At 37.5% G+C, this 17,368-nt stretch overlaps 1 protein-coding gene across 1 annotated transcript in view; it reads left to right on the plus strand.

Moving 5' to 3' along the window:
* The window catches only part of KHDRBS2 (KH RNA binding domain containing, signal transduction associated 2), a 409,730-nt gene that overhangs the window by 375,674 nt on the left and 16,688 nt on the right, over window positions 1-17,368 (plus strand). Inside the window, exon 8 of the mRNA XM_068407910.1 lies at window positions 9,083-9,141. Within this exon, the coding sequence (XP_068264011.1) occupies window positions 9,083-9,141 (59 nt within the window). The remainder of the gene's footprint in view (window positions 1-9,082; window positions 9,142-17,368) is intronic.

The raw sequence follows: 17,368 nt of genomic DNA on the forward strand, positions 1-17,368 counted from the left end.
ATTTTCAAACTCCGGCTTGATTTGTGGGGCTTTTATGACTGTTAGAAATCCTTTTAGGAACAATTAAAGTAGATCTGATGTTTCAAGCACTAAAAAAGTAAATGTATTGAATTTATTTTTAGTAGAGTAGGATACTGACTTTCATATATTCTGCATGTTGTGTTAAATTGCAGTAAACAATTCTCGTCCATTCCTTTAGGATGATCTCATAATAATATCGTATTGATATCTTTATCAGATCTTAATTTTTTGCAGATAGCATTTTAATGTATATACACAAATGTAGACAAACTGAAGACTATAATACATCTCATAATACAGTACAATGCAGCACTGGATGAACTTTATTGTATTGTGTCTCCTTACTTATGCTGAAAAGGGGCAAAATTCGTTAAGGGAAAAAATGTTAAATACAGAAATATCAAGAGAATTAAGAGTTATATTAATTTTATTTGCCACTACAAAGGAAATTAATATCATGGCCAACTCATGTGAAGCATAAACTATCTTAGATGCTCCTTTTAGTTTCAAGTATTGACGTAGACTTCTTATGACAGTGCCAGGGTACATACAACAATAGTGCAAATTACAACACAAAACATAAACAGTCATCTCACTGGCATCTGTAAACATGAGAAGAGTTAATAAGTCTGACAAGATTATGCAAGAGTGAACTGCTGAAAACTTTCTGCTGTGCATCCGAGGGACAGACAGCAGCAGCATTCAAATTGCTCATAGCTTTTACTGATGTGATAGCTGTCTTGGAGCCACCCAGTTTATAGGACACCTTTGTCCTTGTAAATGATGTAACAGCATTAATTCATTAGCATCACTGTAAAGTCTAGAAATCCAAGTAGCTGATCAGCATGTTACTGTGCTACAGTTGTACAACTGAAATGCTTATGCATTCTTCAAAGATCTTTGAGTGAAAACTCCTGAAAGCTTCTACCTGCATGACAGAAATGACTCTTATATTCCATTTTGTGCTTTGGCTAAACAGATATTAAAGCCTTAATAAAAGCAGAACCTTTTTTGATAGATCCTTTGAAGGAAAACTTCATTTGAAAACTTCTGAAACTCTAATTAGAACAGTTACTTGAGAAAACCATTGCCAGTAACAAATGGCTGTTGTACAGCAGATAACTTCTGATCCCTGTTTCTGGATTCAGTCTTCAGCACTATAAAGCTTGCTTATATGTCCAGATAATGGGGAAGCCTACACATTTCCCACAAGATATTCAAATGACACTTATGAGTTCCTTACCTGCTGGTAGACTTTTGTGTGGGAGGAGAAACCTAGCAGACTTCTAATAAGTTCCTGTCTCTTTTGAGTGTCTCCAGTGTGTTTGCACCTACCACTAGTAGGTGTAGTGTAGTTCAGTGTTCCCTGTCTGTGGTGTCCAAATATACTACCCTCCCACCAACTGAATCCCCAGCTATAATGCTGTGGAGGCATTTCCAAGCAAAAGATGGCAGATATGCTCAGTATAAAAATAAGATCTTTGGCTGTTTAATTGAATACCAAAAAAAATAGGGGGCAAATATTTCTGGACAGTCTTAAGACAGAGAGTTGCCATTCAGAAATTCAAAATCATATTCACATATTCTCTTCCCTAATGTCTTGCTGAGGAACTTTAGTAAACAACATTTGTCAGATTCATATGTTCTGATTGCACTCAGAAGGAAAACATGGAGAGAGGTCAATGATCTTCCTTGACTGCAGAATGAATTTGATAAATGCTTAAAGTAATGATCAGATACCTTTATTTAATCAGCTAGTCCCACTGTGTTTGACTACTTGCTTTTTTTCCTGCAGACTAGTTGTGGAGAGAACTATCCATAGTAAAATGGAACAATTTTGTCGTTAGTTTCAAAATGATGGCTAGACAGAACTGTGAATAATCATTAATTTACTTAGCAGATTATCACATGCTTAAATCTTTTGGTAATATGATTGGAGGTTTACTCACTTCTCTCTCACTATCAAAATATGACTATGTAGACACAACTATAACCCAAGCTGCAATAGGTAGAGTGATTACACTGTTTTCCGTAAAATGGGATATTCATTGTTATTTTCTCTATTGTGCACTCTCTCACTTTTTCACCAGTATGCATTGTATTTATACTTTGTCATATCATTTTGGCTTTGTGCTTATATCCACCTGTTCATAAATAAAGATTTCCCTGTATTTTATTTCCAACCTGTTGAAATCAATCAAGCCAGGAAGCCTAGAATATGATATTTTATGTATCTTCACAGCAATCCACTTATGGCATTCATCATCAGAAACTGTTTTCAAACGCCACTTCTCATTTATTTGATTCAATGAGCAAAATGGAATCAAATATCATTGCTCTGAAGTAGATAAGAGTTTTTCCTCTAAAACTGGATAGGATTCCTAAAATTCTGCATCTTTCCCTTTGCAAATACTTTGTCTGCAGACATTTCATATTATATTCTGAAATACTCAGTGATAGTTCTCTGTGTATGAGAAAAGTACAGTGGAATGGAGAATATTTGAATAGAAATCCCCATGTGTCTTTTGTTCTAGCAAATAAATGGCAGATTGGTTTCTATTTCAGATTTTGCAAAAAGTTCAAAACCCAAAGTCATCTTGCAGTTATGATGGCTGTCCAATCCTATGCTCGTATAGCTCTACTGGCTTCATTATTTTTTTTTAAATTCAGATTTGCATTAGCATGGAATCAAACATAGGAAAATGCCAGAGACAGATGAGACCTGGTTTAACTTCGGGCATGTTGTAAACTACGAAGTAGTTCCAGGGAGTATTGTAATGGAGACATTCTTCTCTGCTAAATATATTGGATACAATCAAACTTGAGCTTTCAGAAAAAGGAAGACTTTATCCACTAAAATGTTCACCATATTATTCCATTAGTTCTAAAGATCTATTCAGTAACGGGCTGTATTTGTTATTTAAGGCTGAATTCTACAAGAAGTTCCTTCATTCAAAAGACTTCTCATCTTTCCTATATATGTAATGCTCTGTTAAGTAGGCATGTTCCAGTAAGGTTCAGATTCCTAGGAGGATTATTTCTTTATTCATACATTTCCACTATGAAATATTATGAAATACTATTTTATAAAAAATACATATATTGCAGTTCATGTGAATGCAAATCTTGCTCACCTGTCTTCCAAGCAGAAGCATACTGCTTTGTGTAAACAGCTTTTCTTTCATGGCCAACTATGTGTTAAGTCCTGCTGGCTCCCTCCCTTGTGTAGGAGGAAGAAGCATTACAAATGCAGTCTTACATGAAACGACTGCAATAGCGTTAGACAGGATCCTGTTAGCATAGGAGCAGAGTATTTGATTGTATCAGTTATCAATGTTGAAAATTGTAAGCTCTGAGGATTACTCAACAGAAATGATAGTGAGACAGAGGGAGGTAACAGGAGATAGGAGACCAAGACCTCAAAGGATCCATTTGAGGAAGAGAAAAAGAAAGAATGAGAGTTGTCTAAAAATACTGAATCCAACCCCTAGGGATCCTTGTGCATTATCCTGGGTATTGGCTTCACTCGAGAATCTGTTATCTGAAGCTAACCCAGACTGGGATATATCTGTAAGGAGTGCTAAAGTTTCATTTAACTGTATCTGTCTAAAGTATAGATGATGATTGCAAGCTGACAAAGGCCAGGAATCCCTCTTCAAAGAGTGCCAATCCTAAAACACAATATTGGTTCACTCTCACATCGTTGAGTGCCATAACACAAAGAGGGTAGTCTCTCAAGAGTTATTTTTATGTCTTCAAAGGCTAGCATGGAAATTTTTCATCTGTTTGATTATGAATCCGAACTGTGGAACTTCACTGGCGTCAGCTGAATCTGTAGTTTGGACCAATTCAACTATTTCACAAAAGGAGCCTCATTATTATTTAATGGCTGAGTTATAACTCCAAGGTTGATCAAAAGCCTCTTTTCTAAATTGACTAGCTCTTTCCCAAACATTTCGTAATAAAAAATTCCTATAATATTCTAGAATCTACTCTCCCAGTTAAAAAATGCAACCATTAAGAAAGAAAAATAAGATATAATAATGTCTTTGTGGCAAAAAAAAAAAAAATCTTTTAAATCTAGCTGAGCAGGTCTTAATCAAAGGCTTTCACTTTCTTAGGATCTTTCAGGATAGACTACTGAACACACTTCACCTGCACGGATTCACGTTAGCAGTGTTTAAAGGAGATGAACCCTTTCTTGTACCTTTCAGCTTTGCCTTTAGTGGGTCCATTGTATGTCTGTAACCATATTTTGTGCTCCACAATTAGAGAATAAAAAGTTAGATGCATCTTTCAGCAAGTAAAAGCAAAGAACAAAGAAAGAAAGGAAGAATTAAAAAAAAAAAAGGTGAGGCAACAAGAAGTACTCAAGTTCTTCAGCTCTTGCAGTGTTCTGCTGCCTTATATTACAGAAGCTGTAAGAGCAGCCAGGGAACCAGATGGTAATGATGCTAACCCGGGGTCTCTTGCCAGCAGCTTACTGCAAGTGCAGGAAGAGATTGGTCAAAGGATAATGCAGTCTATTCCTTAATGTCGTTATTTCCTATACCTACAGCCATTGATCTCTGAGTGGTGAACATCACCCTTCCCTCAGGTGGCTTTTTGAGTCAGGGGTTTGTGGCTTCAATCTTAAATCTTTTGTTTGCGGTTCTCTGTTTAAACCACCTTAAACACCATTCTCCACAGCCTGCTGGATAACAAGCTGTGTGGTTTCCCATGGGTGTTGACACAGTCAAACTGGAATTCAGTTTTGCTTAGCTATCGTCAGTTTGAAAAAGTCCCAGTTAATGAGAGGTTAAAAGCCTCTACTGGCTTTTAAGGTTGCTGTTTAGCTACAGACTCTGTATTTGAGACCTTCTCATATTGTGGGAGCACCAGATCATTCAGGTTGGAAGGCACCTCACGGGGGCTCTGATCTCTCAAATAAGGAACGCCTTTTGTGTTCTTTTTTTGGAACTGATCTGCATGAAAAGAAAACATCATAAGTTTATGGAAACATTGATCCCAAATCTTTAAAAGTAACAAGTTCAAAAGCACTAACCGAAAGCAACAGTTATGTTAAAAAGAAGCATAAATAGGTTATGATTATGAAGTTTAACAGTAAATGTATTATTAATCTTCTTGGCCACAGAATAGGATTAAGGACAGAATCTTTGTTGCAAAATTTTCATCTAGATAGAGAAAAATTACATCAGAGGTCCTCAGATTGCAAGCCATTTGAGATATAAAAATAATTAAACTACTTGTAAGATTCATAGTCCTGAGTATATCAATTCTTCCACAAGTGGTACACGTAGAAGATTACTAAAGCCTAAGTCATGGCACACCAAGACCTCTATCTTTCAGAAGTCTGGTGTTAAAGTATATTTCAAAGCTTTGAAAACTTAGGAGTAAAAGCTGAGAAGTTCTTAATGAGTTAATCTTATCTGCTTTATAAAATGTATTGCATCCTGCTTTCAGGTGGGTGCATGTACTTAAGTAAATTACACTTCATGTTGCTTGAAAGTAATGAATGCTAATGACAGATAATGGTGTTTTGTTTCCAATTAGCACTGCCAAGAGATCTGAGGTTTCTAGAGCTCATGATCACCGTATTTTCCAGGAACAGTCTAAGAACTTTAAAATTATATAAACTATTTTTATTTATGCTGATTTCATTTGCTGATTGTTTCCTTCCACAGTTGGTCATAATGTGAACGGACTACATCCCTCTGTAGTTCAATAATTAAAAAAAAGACCTTATGTGGGTAAAGCCGTATTGTATCACCCATTTTTTTATAAACATCATTCATTGTTCACTTTAATAAAAAAAACAAAGGAAAATGTTTACAAATAAATGCATGCAATATATTGTAGTGAATATTCAGAAAGTTTTAAAATAGAGCAGACTGATGAATAAGCAGTCTGGCTTACAAAATGTGAGTTTAAATCAGGTGTTTCACACTAACAAATAAATTTGCTTCATTTAGGTATTGTTCAAAACACTTTCTAATATGGGGTAGCAAGGAATTTGAAATACCATTTTGTCTCAGATCTATGAAAAATTTATATTGTTAGGGGAAATAAAGTTGGAGAACTTAGATCACAGTCAAGTATTGTGCTATGAATTATGAATTTTCAGAAATGTGTTAAGTATTGTTCTCACAGACATCAAATATGCAGTATATAACAAATCACTTCCTTTCTACACTTGCAGTACAGTTTGTTTCTTATTTTAATGGTTTGTGTATTAACTTTGTGTTCTGTTTATGGTGTATTTCAGTTCCAAACATTCACTATGCAGGATTTTTATGTCACATCCTTATTGTCTGTACAATTGTGTGTTTCTTCTCTAATAAAAACGTACAACAACAACAACAACTTTGCAATTAATTTTTACCTGCTCTTGCAAGTCTTGCATTTTGCTGGATTTTATATTGATAATAGCTCAAGGCCCTACTCAGTGACCACTGAAAGCAGGACTGCTGTTGATAACTTATTGGCCTTTGGATTGGGTCCCAAATGCACTCCTTTTAAAGCTGACCTTTGGATGCAGCCACTTAGTCTTGTCAAATGTATCAGGAAGAAATATTAGCATCTTATCCACTGACAGAAGATGAGAGTTCTGGGGTTTCTGCTCCTGTAACTCCACTCACTAGTCCAATATCCTGCTCTACCTTCCTCTTCTCATTGGAACAGGCTGCCCAAGGAAGTGGTGGAGTCACCATCCCTGGAGGTATTTAAAAGATGAGTAGGTGTGATGCTTAGGGACATGGATTAGTGGTGGACTTGGCAGTGCTAGGTTAACTGTTGGACTTGATGACCTTAAAGGTCCTTTCCAACCAAAATGATTCTATGATTCTACCCAGGAAAGCAGGCAGTATGCCAAAATGCTGCTGTTTAAATTGTATTACACAAGATTTTTCATACTGCCAGATCAGGATGGTATGTCATCTGTCTGTTGTGAACTTTTCAATTAATTTATTAGGTCTAAACCATGAGCTCTGTAGATATGACTAGATACATGGTTTAACCCTGATGCTTCCAGTGCACTAGTTCACCTTACATAATCCTGTAATTTTATTTAACTGGCTACTAGAATCATTGCAAAATAGTGCAGAATGCTTAGTACGTTCAACAAATAAAAGATGTATTCTTCCTGTTTGTTTCTTGCACCATTTCAATAGGGAGGTGTATGTATTTAGATCATTAATTTTCAAGTAACTGGATGTGTCCCATTATCCTGGAAGATAATGCTCTACAGTGACTATGTCCTATAGAGCTCAGATGGCATTGGGAAAAACATTTAAAAGTATTAACTTCGTTTTCATTCATGTCAATTTCACTCACATGTCCACTTTTTGCAGATGCTTTAGCAGATGAATTTCATCTCTCTGAGATACTGATGTCAGTGTATTATCCACTCACATGAATGACTTCTGGCTAAATTGCTGAATGCACAACAATTATAGTTGCATTTTCAGTTCAAAAAAAAAACCCACAGATATTTGTAGCTAAAAACTGTCTATGAGAGCTGTGCCTGGCCAGTCAGGGGATGGCGTGTCCCAAATTAAACCAGCTTGATTGACAGTTATCAGATACATGCAATCAGTGCTCTCAAGTGAGGTACAGCATATGAATTATTCTCAGAAATTATTCCAATAATAGTTATGAATAGCTATTAAGTTCAATAAATTAAAAATCTGATTACAGACAGTTGGTGAACAAAGTCCAAATTAGTTTAAGAAAATAATTGTTACAGATTGCTTGTTTATCTCTGTTGCATTTGTGAAATATTTTTACTTACACTCCACTGTGAACTAAGCTCCTCTTTCAAGTGTGAACTAATATTTTTAAAATGATAACCCAATATGGAAAATTGCCTGAGCAATAATGTTATAAATAGTGCAACATTGAGCTGATTGCCTGCTTCTGTTCATTTTTCAAGAGACTATCTATCTCACACTGTGTCCAAGGGAAAAGAAGCAAAAGTGACAACAACAAAAATTAACAACAGGGAAGGTGTTACATTTTTTGTTTGGTTCACTGCAGACGGAAGAAATACAATATAGTAGAATACACGGAGTTTGTAAGTTTTTCTGGGCAGAAACTGATTCTTGTTATGTCTGCCTGGTACCTGGTAACAGCAGTAGTCTGATCCTGAATTTGGTACCAGGTACCAAATACACAGTGCAAGCTGTAAATAATAATAGCAGTCAAGCAAAAGTGTGAATAATTCCATTTCCATTTCACTGTGTCTTTGAGGTCAAATTTTCTGGGTGTCTGCTCCAGGTAATAGCTGGGGATTGATGATTATCAGGCTGTAACTATGATCTGAAATCTTTTGATAGCATGTTAATATGACCATACATAATTTTTGTTAAGTAACAAAAAGCATTGAAAAAGTGATTTTGAGAGTCTAAGCCTGATTTTCCCCTCCGTGAACCTCGCTAGTTTCAATATGCATTTTTTTGGTACTGTATAAACTTTCCATGGGTGTCCCATAACTGCATAAATACAAAGGCTGTGGAGAATCAGGTGTCTCTTTACAAGCAGTAGAAACATACTTCCTTCTTCAGGAGCAAAGCTGAAAACCTGTCAGTTTTTTTGGTAAAGATGAGTAGTTTACAGGTTCCACACAATACAATACAGTCAGCTTTGGGGAGAACAAACTATGCTGAGTTTGTTACCGCATAAATGTTTGGAATTACAGATAAATGAGATTAATACCTCTTTTGGCAGTTTAACAATCATGAATAATGATGTGGATGGTCTTTTTTCGGACCTTGTTTTTGCAAATAGAATTTCTGTCATTGTTTGTCACATCTCCTAGGTTTACGTATTTAGGACCAATTTTGTTTTGTGCTCAGTAGTTAAGAAATGTGATGTGCTGTATAATATCTATTATTGTCACTGATACATTTTCCTTCGTATTTTTTAAATTCTCACTACCCCTGAAACTAACGGAATTATACTATCAAGTAAAAGTGTTAAAATACATTTCACTTTCTGTGCTCTGTTTTTGGTTTGAGTTGGTTACCTACAATAACAGTGACATGGCTATCTGAATCTGTTACAGTGTGCCTGAATATTATGACTACGGTCACGGAACAAGTGAAGAGGCTTATGACAGCTACGGTAAGGTCTATTCTATCTTCAGCAACAGTGTGAAATCAAAAGAAAAAAAACTGTCACTGACAACTCAGAAATTACTTCCACATACTTTTCTTTCTTCCTCTGCTTTCATAAAGACTGAACAAAATGGTTTTGTTTAACTTTAGGATGAGGTTTTGACTTATTGAAGTAGGACCAGAAAATTGGACAGATCAATTCTGACCAAAATTACAAAGCCAAATAATCACAGTCACAGATCAGCTTTAACAGCAACACTGAAATTTCTGATTAGTGCCTGAATATATTTCACAGTGTTAAGTTTCGGTCTGCTTGATGTGCCAACAGCACTCTGCATCTGCTACTGTCATATGCATGACTTCAACCAGCAAGTTTTGTGAGATTTTGAAATATAGACTTAATCAAAGTGGAAGGAGAGGGTGCTGTACCACCGTGGGAACCCCCACTGCACCAAGAGGTGAAGGAGTATCTCGGGCCATACAAGGCAGTAGGAGTAGAGGGAGTGCTGTACCCTTTCCACCTCCCCACCAAGCCTGTGTCTGAGCTGGAATAGTTCCACTTCACAGGATCAGAGGACATGAGAGGAAAAGAAAGTATTCCTCCAATGTGTACAACCCATTTTCTAAGTCTGTTGTTTGATATTTGTGATGTGTTTTGATAACTAATTAGAATCCAGTCCGTCTTTTCCTATCAATATTTTTCAGTACATTTTGCCATCAGATGGCACAGTGAATCTCACTGTTGACATTTTCACTCAAATAATAGAGCAAGACTGACCCTAGTGTTTTCAGCAGAGATGTCATGCTTAATTTCCTACTACTAGTAAAGTATCATAAGTTTTCATGGTGACTCCCAAAGCATTGTGAAAATGAGAGCTCCTGGAAACAACACTGCAAGTAAAAGTTACTGTGAGGGGTTATATAGGGGTTGCTGCTTGAAAAAAATAGTTTTATTCATGCAGCTGTGAAGCAAATGTCACTGTAATGCAAACTTGCAGTTCCCTTTGTATTTGTATAGAAATCACGAGACATTACTGAGACATTGTCAAAATGATTACACTGCATAATCAGAAATAACTTAATTTCCTCACAATACGTTTGGATAATACAACATGCAGTCAAGAACATTTTCAGTGCTAAAAAGTAATAATAATAACAATTTATCCATATGAATGTGTGTGGTTCAGTTACCCTTTGTTTCCTCTTTTAATACCTTCAGTGAAAGACATTTCCTCTCATCTACAGATCCCCTCTCCACCTCTCCTCCCAAATACATTGCTAAGGTTTTGGGCAATGCAAAAAAGCATAGTCTGAGCTCAGCAGTAAGAATTACCCACTGCTTAACTTTTAATTAGACTCCTCCCATGCTCAATCTCCATATGTTTGGGCAAGACATTTAAAGTAATGTCACTCTTCTTCCAAACCCTCATTTGTAAAGCTAAAAGAAGATTACTTGTTTTCCCAGACGGGGTTCTGAATGGACTAATTAGCTAAGGCTTACAAAGCGTTCAAAGAGTGGGAACATGACTAAATTTGTGCTCTGCGTGAAGTTACATTTTTTTTCCATTCAGCGGCTGAAACAAACTCAAAATGCCTGGGTTTGCTTTGCTAGACTTGTCTTAAAATACATGATTGATAACTGTGGACTTGCTTTTTTGCTTAAACTATTTTCTGAGCTGGCATTTGAATACAAAGTTCTGGAATAGTTTTACAAGTAACCTGGAATAAACTTAAAAATGGAATAATATTCCAAATTGCGATTTTTCTGCTTTCCTAAATCAGACACATTTCGATGAGTGTTTGTGCTCCTGTTGGTTCACTTACTTTAGCATATTAGTAAATTTGCTAGTTCTGTGCTCTGGAAACCTGTGCATGAACTTCCTTCATCCCAAAGTCACCGCCATTTATCTGAGGAGGTGATCTGAGTATATGGAGCTATAGAATATATACTTAACTTCCTCGTTTTCTGAATTCTTGGTACATATACTGATGTCCTCTCTATATCTGACTTTTTCAATGCCTCCCACCCAGCCAATAAGCAGTGTGGTGCCACCCCTTCTGACTCTTATGTAACTTTTACCCTAATTATCTGCTCCCAGAGAACTGTTCCCAGTTCTCTGCTTCTTTTTCAGGATGTTTTGCAATTCATTGTGAGTCTTCTGAATCCATCCCACTGTATAAAATCAGCCATCCCTTCGTATTTCCCCATACTGCATAAATCAACAGAGTCTTTCTTTCAGCCCAGTTCAGTTTCACACCTTGTTTTACCTTCCACAGCAAGACTGGAGCACCTTTCTTATGAGGAGAGGCTAAGAGAGCTGGGTCTGTTCAGCTTGGAGAAGAGAAGACTGAGAGGGGATCTTAACACTAACAAATACCTTAGCGGTGGGTGTCAAGAGGAGGGGGCCAGACTCTTCTCAGTGGTGCCCAGTGACAGGACAAGGGGCAATGGGCACAAGCTGAAACATGGGAAGTTCCATCTGAATATGAGGAGGAACTTCTTTACTTTGAGGGTGGCAGAGCACTGGAACAGACTGCCCAGGGAGGCCATGGAGTCTCCTTCCCTGGAGATATTCAAAACCCGCCTGAATGCAACCCTGTGCAACATGCTGTACGTGAACCTGCTTTGGCAGGGGGTTGGACTAGATGATCTCCAGAGGTCGCTTCCAACTCTTAGCCATTCTGTGATTCTGTAATTCTGTGACTATATTGCTCCTTTACAATCCTTTCTGGAACACCTCTGTAATGCAGAATTCCCCCAAACTCTGTGTAAGACCACACACAAATGGTACATGAACATAGAACTGATGTTTTCTTGTTGTTGTCTCTTGGATCTTTTGTGTAACAACTTGTCTTTTCACCCTTATCCCTTCCAATAACAGTATCTGAATTATCAAAAATTAACTAGGTTGGCATTTCTTTATTTTCTCCCGTGCATCCTCTTTCATCCAACTTAGGGAGGACAGTTCTCAATCCCGAGAAGGTTTTCTTTTATTCTTTTTCATGAAGTAGATTCACCCAAATAACAATGCTACTTCGTACTTTTCTCTTTTAAGCATAATATAGAGCTCTCTGTAGTTTGCTAGGTATTATACAGTACCATAGTACTCCCATGTGAACTGCCTGCTATGACTTTTCTTTCTATCCAGGCTCCTGAGAAGTAGCAGGTGTTCTTTGTCTCATGGGTTCTTCTATGCTCCTTTTAAAAGAGCTTGTGGAGGAGTCTGATTGGGGCCACTGTTTTCTCAGAAGTTCCTCAGATTTATGCATTTGTGGAACACTCGTGGTTAGGGTTGCAAAAATCACAGTGGTGCTTCAGAGCAGAGCCCACCTGTACACCATGTCATTTTCAGGAAGTCCATCTCTTTTGATTAGGTGGACTACTGAGCAAGAAAGAGCCTAAGTCACTTATCTGAGGCTAGGCAAGATGAATTCTTCCACACTATTCACTGCTGTATAATCCACAACTTGAGGTAACTGCCTTGACTCCTTGTTCAGTTTCTGATGTGAAGGTTCCTGAGAAGTCGATCCCCTGCAATTCCAACCAAGGAGCCTTCCAAGACAATAGCAGAGTCAGCTGAGAGGGATATATGTAAAAATCCACTATTTCCCATGACTTAGGGATGTTCCGTGAATGAAAGTTCATAGCACAGAACCCTCTCATGCAGTTGGACACTTAAACTCTATTGTGATTTTATATGTTTGCCACCCAAGCTCTCAGAAGGATCAGAGACAATTCAGGCATTCCCTGCATTATCCTCTGGACACCTGGAAATATCCTCCTAAGGAATTATGAGATTCCTGCAAATTTTCAATTGGATCAGGATTATGCAGCTACTGCTAGAGAATTTTGAAGATCACTGTTTTGGGCTGAGGAACATAAATTTGGGACATATGCCTGAAAATCCTCTTGTGGATGTAACCCTTATAGGCCTCCTCATGTGAGTGACAAAAGGTATCTTTAGCAGGCACTTTAAAAGGCCAGCCACTTAAAGTACTGTACAATTTTCAAAAATGTAAAGCATCCCCTCCTCTGATTGCACTCATTAAGCATTTATGATACCTATGTCACTGAAGGTCTTGATATCTGCAGACATGAATTTAAATCTAGGAGCCTAAACTAACATTGTAATTTTAACTTGATGGTGATGCTTGTTTTAAAACAGAAGGCATGAAATTGGATTAGTTTATGAACAAAAAGTTTATATCCATTGCTCTCATTATACTTTAATAATTTTACGTTTTCCCTTCTGGCAGTGTTGTCATTTGAGGAGGTATCTGGTGAAAACATGAATTTAATGATTTGTCTTATAACTTAATTAGGATAAAACGTATGATTACAAATTTGGTACTTAAGAACCTTTCCTGCTCGTATGTAATGTCATGCCCAAGTCCAAAAAAGCACCTTCCCTGGACAGGACCTCTGTAAAGGAAAAGCTGTTTGTACACCCTTCACATCCTCATTTCTTTCTGCTTTTCCTTGATTTTTAGAGGAACCAGCATTCTCAATACATCTGTTGTATCATGTTAGCCCAGTCTAGAAAGATAACAGAGATAGTATAACTTGCTAGCAAGGCACATCCAATACCTTATAAGCTATCTTAATTATATTCGACCTGCCTCTCAGTTGTTTTATCTGAATCTGTTTTCTGCATTGGACTGATCAGAGTACTCAAGGTTTTATTTATCATTTGCTGTTTCTGTCTTAGTTCTTCTGAAAGCTGGGGACTCCAGCAGACGAGCTCTGCCAGTTCCTGCTGCAGAAGGTTGAAGAGGCTCCTGCCTCTGCTTCCAAAGGTTGAAACTGCAATAGTGAGGATGGAGGAGAGTAAGACTCTGCCTATGGTCAGATGCTATAGTTCACAGCCTGGTGCATATACTGCCTTGTGTATTACCTGGAAATGATGGCAATTTATGTTTTTATGCCAGGTCATGAACTGCAGTATCTGAGAGGCCAGTACACATGGACTTCTGTTGCTACTACCAAAAAAGCAGAAACCTTAGGTAGAGGGTGAAAGGAGAGGGTTAAAGTCTAAAACCTCCTAAACCACCACAATTAAATTAGAACAGCACCATCTGCCAAAGGCCTTAGGCAAGAGTTAGGAAGTTTAATCTGTACCTTGCCTCCTACACAAAGAGGGAAGTCATAAGTGAACTCCACTCACATTCCTGTTGCTATACAGCAAAAGCTTGCAAGGCTGTTTACCTCATGTGCTGTCATTGCGGCAAGGGGCCATTATTTAAGTGTGCTCTATCTTCACCAAAAATTTTCAAATGTGCACATTTTCTCTAATTACCACATTTTGTAGTGCATATTCTACTCCAGTTTAGCATTAAGTGCTTACTCGTCAACAACTGGTATTTGGGTTTAGGATAATTCCATCTTTAATTAAAATGGGGGAGTGTAACTGTTTGATATAATTCCTTTTAATGTAAGACACCATTTAAGTTGTAAAATGCTGCCAAAATTATTTAACTGACTATTGCACAAATAATTACTTGCCAGTTACTCAAGATGAGAGCTTTGCTGTTGTGATGACAATTAGTTTACTAAGTAATGCTCTACACAGACAACGGTTTATAAAGAAATTCTTCATAGGGCTTTATAGGGCTAACAACTAAAAATGTACAGCAATGTTCCACTGCTTTTTTATTATCTTGTTTATTATTTAATTCTGTGTTTATCCTGAAGAGTGTATCGTCTAGTTTGGGTTTTTTTAGAATAGCAATGATATAGTTTCTGCTGAAAAAGTAGAAGTAAAAATAAATATATAGTGATGAAATCTGGGGAGGAAAGAGTGTATGGAGGGTTCAAACTTCAGGAATTCTGATAAATAGGTTGGTTGAAGAGATGTTACCCTAGGAGACATAAATCCTCATACTTCATGACGAGACATAAGCATGTTCATTGCATGGAGAAACTCAAGTAGCTATCATCCTAGTGTGAAATAAACCCTGTATTGATTAATCTATGGCAGTGACAAAGCCAGATAAAGCCATGCTGCAAAGTATACAGAAAAATATTTGTAAATTTTGAAAAAGCACTTCTTAGCAATTGCTCTGCTGGTGAAGAGGTTTGTTCAGCTGTCAAGTCCAAGTTCCTTCCTTATTTTTAATAACAAGTTTGGTATTATAGGTCATTGGTCATAATATTCATGATGGTCAGGATGCTAAGGGTTTCTTACCCTATTTTTTCTGGGCTAGCCCCATTTAGGTCTTCAAATGTAGGAAATCAAGTGCTCAAATAAGGTAGTGACTGATATGCAGATGTAAGAGAGGTAGGTCTGATTCTCATTACAGTGTTTGACTTCATATAGCTTGTGATTACAGGCAAGATCTTTACTAACACTAATTAATAAAGCCTTACTAATGTGCACTGATTGTTCATTGATACCATCTGAGCATATGCATTTGGTATCCAATAGGAAATACCACTGACAACATACCAAAGAAAACTTGCTTTGGTTTCTAGGTCTTGGAGCATCTTAGTATTGATAAGGCATCTCAGAGGTAATAGAACACAGATTGCTCCAGGGTGCTGGAGTGTGCCTTGACAGAGCACCTGGCAGGGAGGTTAGTGCATGCTGGGTGCTTCTACACTAGCATAGGACCAGGAGTGCTCTTTTGAAGCAAATTTCCCAGTTGTCTTCATTTACCACTCTTCTTTTCACATCACCGAGTAGGCTCAAAGTATGTGACTTTTAGTTTGAAACTAAACCAGAAGCTGTTTCACTCTGCAGGTCATTCCTATTTGTACACACTGTGTGCTAATATTGATATAGCACCTGAGTCCTGATACCTCTCCAGCTGTCCAGGCTAATGACCTTGCCACATGTGCCATGGTTCTGTCCCAGAAGATGCTGGAGTGTGCCATGGGTCTGCATGACCCCCTTTATTTTGGGGGAGGAGAGCCATCTGGTCTCTCCCTGAGCACGAGGCAGGTGTACACCCAGCCCTCAGAACTCAGAATTTCTCCTGAGCTGTACAGCTCTCCATTTTTCTTCCACCAGAAACAGGAGCTGTTGAAGACTTCTACTGCATATGGACAGAAGATATGCCAAATAACTTGCCCTCCTTTATTCTTCTGTTTCAATCATTCCTATACTTACTAGGGAATCAGAGATCCAGTTCCTACTCTGTGGGACAGAATGAACTGTCAAAAGCATTTCCTTGATTTTCTGCAAAATTTTATCATTTCTTTTACTGGAGGAATCACCTTAGCTCTCTCCCAAATAGTATTCATTCCCTCAGAAGAGATTTATAATTTTCATAAAAGCATGGTATTGAAAGTCTGCAAGAAAAGGAACACATTTTGAATTCAGCTATGACAGCTACTGTGGGGATGATACTAAAGTTATTGCTGTTATATTGAATCAGTGTTTTAATTAGGTTATAATTCTTTACAAAGTTCCATATTTAAACCTGTCACATTCTTTTAACTGACTGTATATCCTAAAACATTTGTACTGCAGTTATTGTACTAGAACACTGAAAAAAAACACATGTAGCATGGGAAAAGAGAGTGCTTTTAATTTATAGTAACTTGTTGTGCTTCCTCTATTACTCCTGAATTATAAATCATTTTATATTACAGAATAAGAATAAGTAAATCACGCAAAACTTTCTTATGTAGTATTTCACATGGTAATTTCACTGCCTTTCAGTGTGGGAACAATAGAGTTGGAGCATCTAAGAAAAAAGTCCTGTAATACTGATGTACATGTAATATTGACCGTCTACATAATTCCAGACACGACACAGTATATCACTGCACATATCGTGTTGTATTACTGTACAGTAGTAGGAAATTATTTTTTACTGAATATAGGAAAATAAAACTCCCTCCACACTGTTATATGCGCACTTACCTCACAGTAACACTGATAATAGTCTGTCTACACCCTGTGTTGCGGTTTCCCAAACTGTTTACATGTGTATCCTGATGCTGCTCCTTTCCTGTCTGAGGCAGATGTTTACTGCAAAAGTGTCTGAAGCCCTGTAAGAAATTATGTTCTCCAGTACTTGTTACTGCTTCTCTTGCTGACATTACTTAACCCACAGGGAGAGCTGGCAGAGTGGAGCACATGAGCAGTCCTCATCTGCTCCAGTGCTAAGTCAGCTGCATCATTTCTGTGATTTTCCACTACCAGTTTAAGCCAGGGCAGCTCACAATACTAGATCTGGAGTACCTGTGCAGTCTAATTTGTTAGCCCTCCTGAAGGGAAGGTACTGTC

This window comes from Nyctibius grandis, chromosome 1 (assembly GCF_013368605.1).
Source record: "Nyctibius grandis isolate bNycGra1 chromosome 1, bNycGra1.pri, whole genome shotgun sequence".
Lineage (NCBI taxonomy): Eukaryota > Metazoa > Chordata > Aves > Nyctibiiformes > Nyctibiidae > Nyctibius > Nyctibius grandis.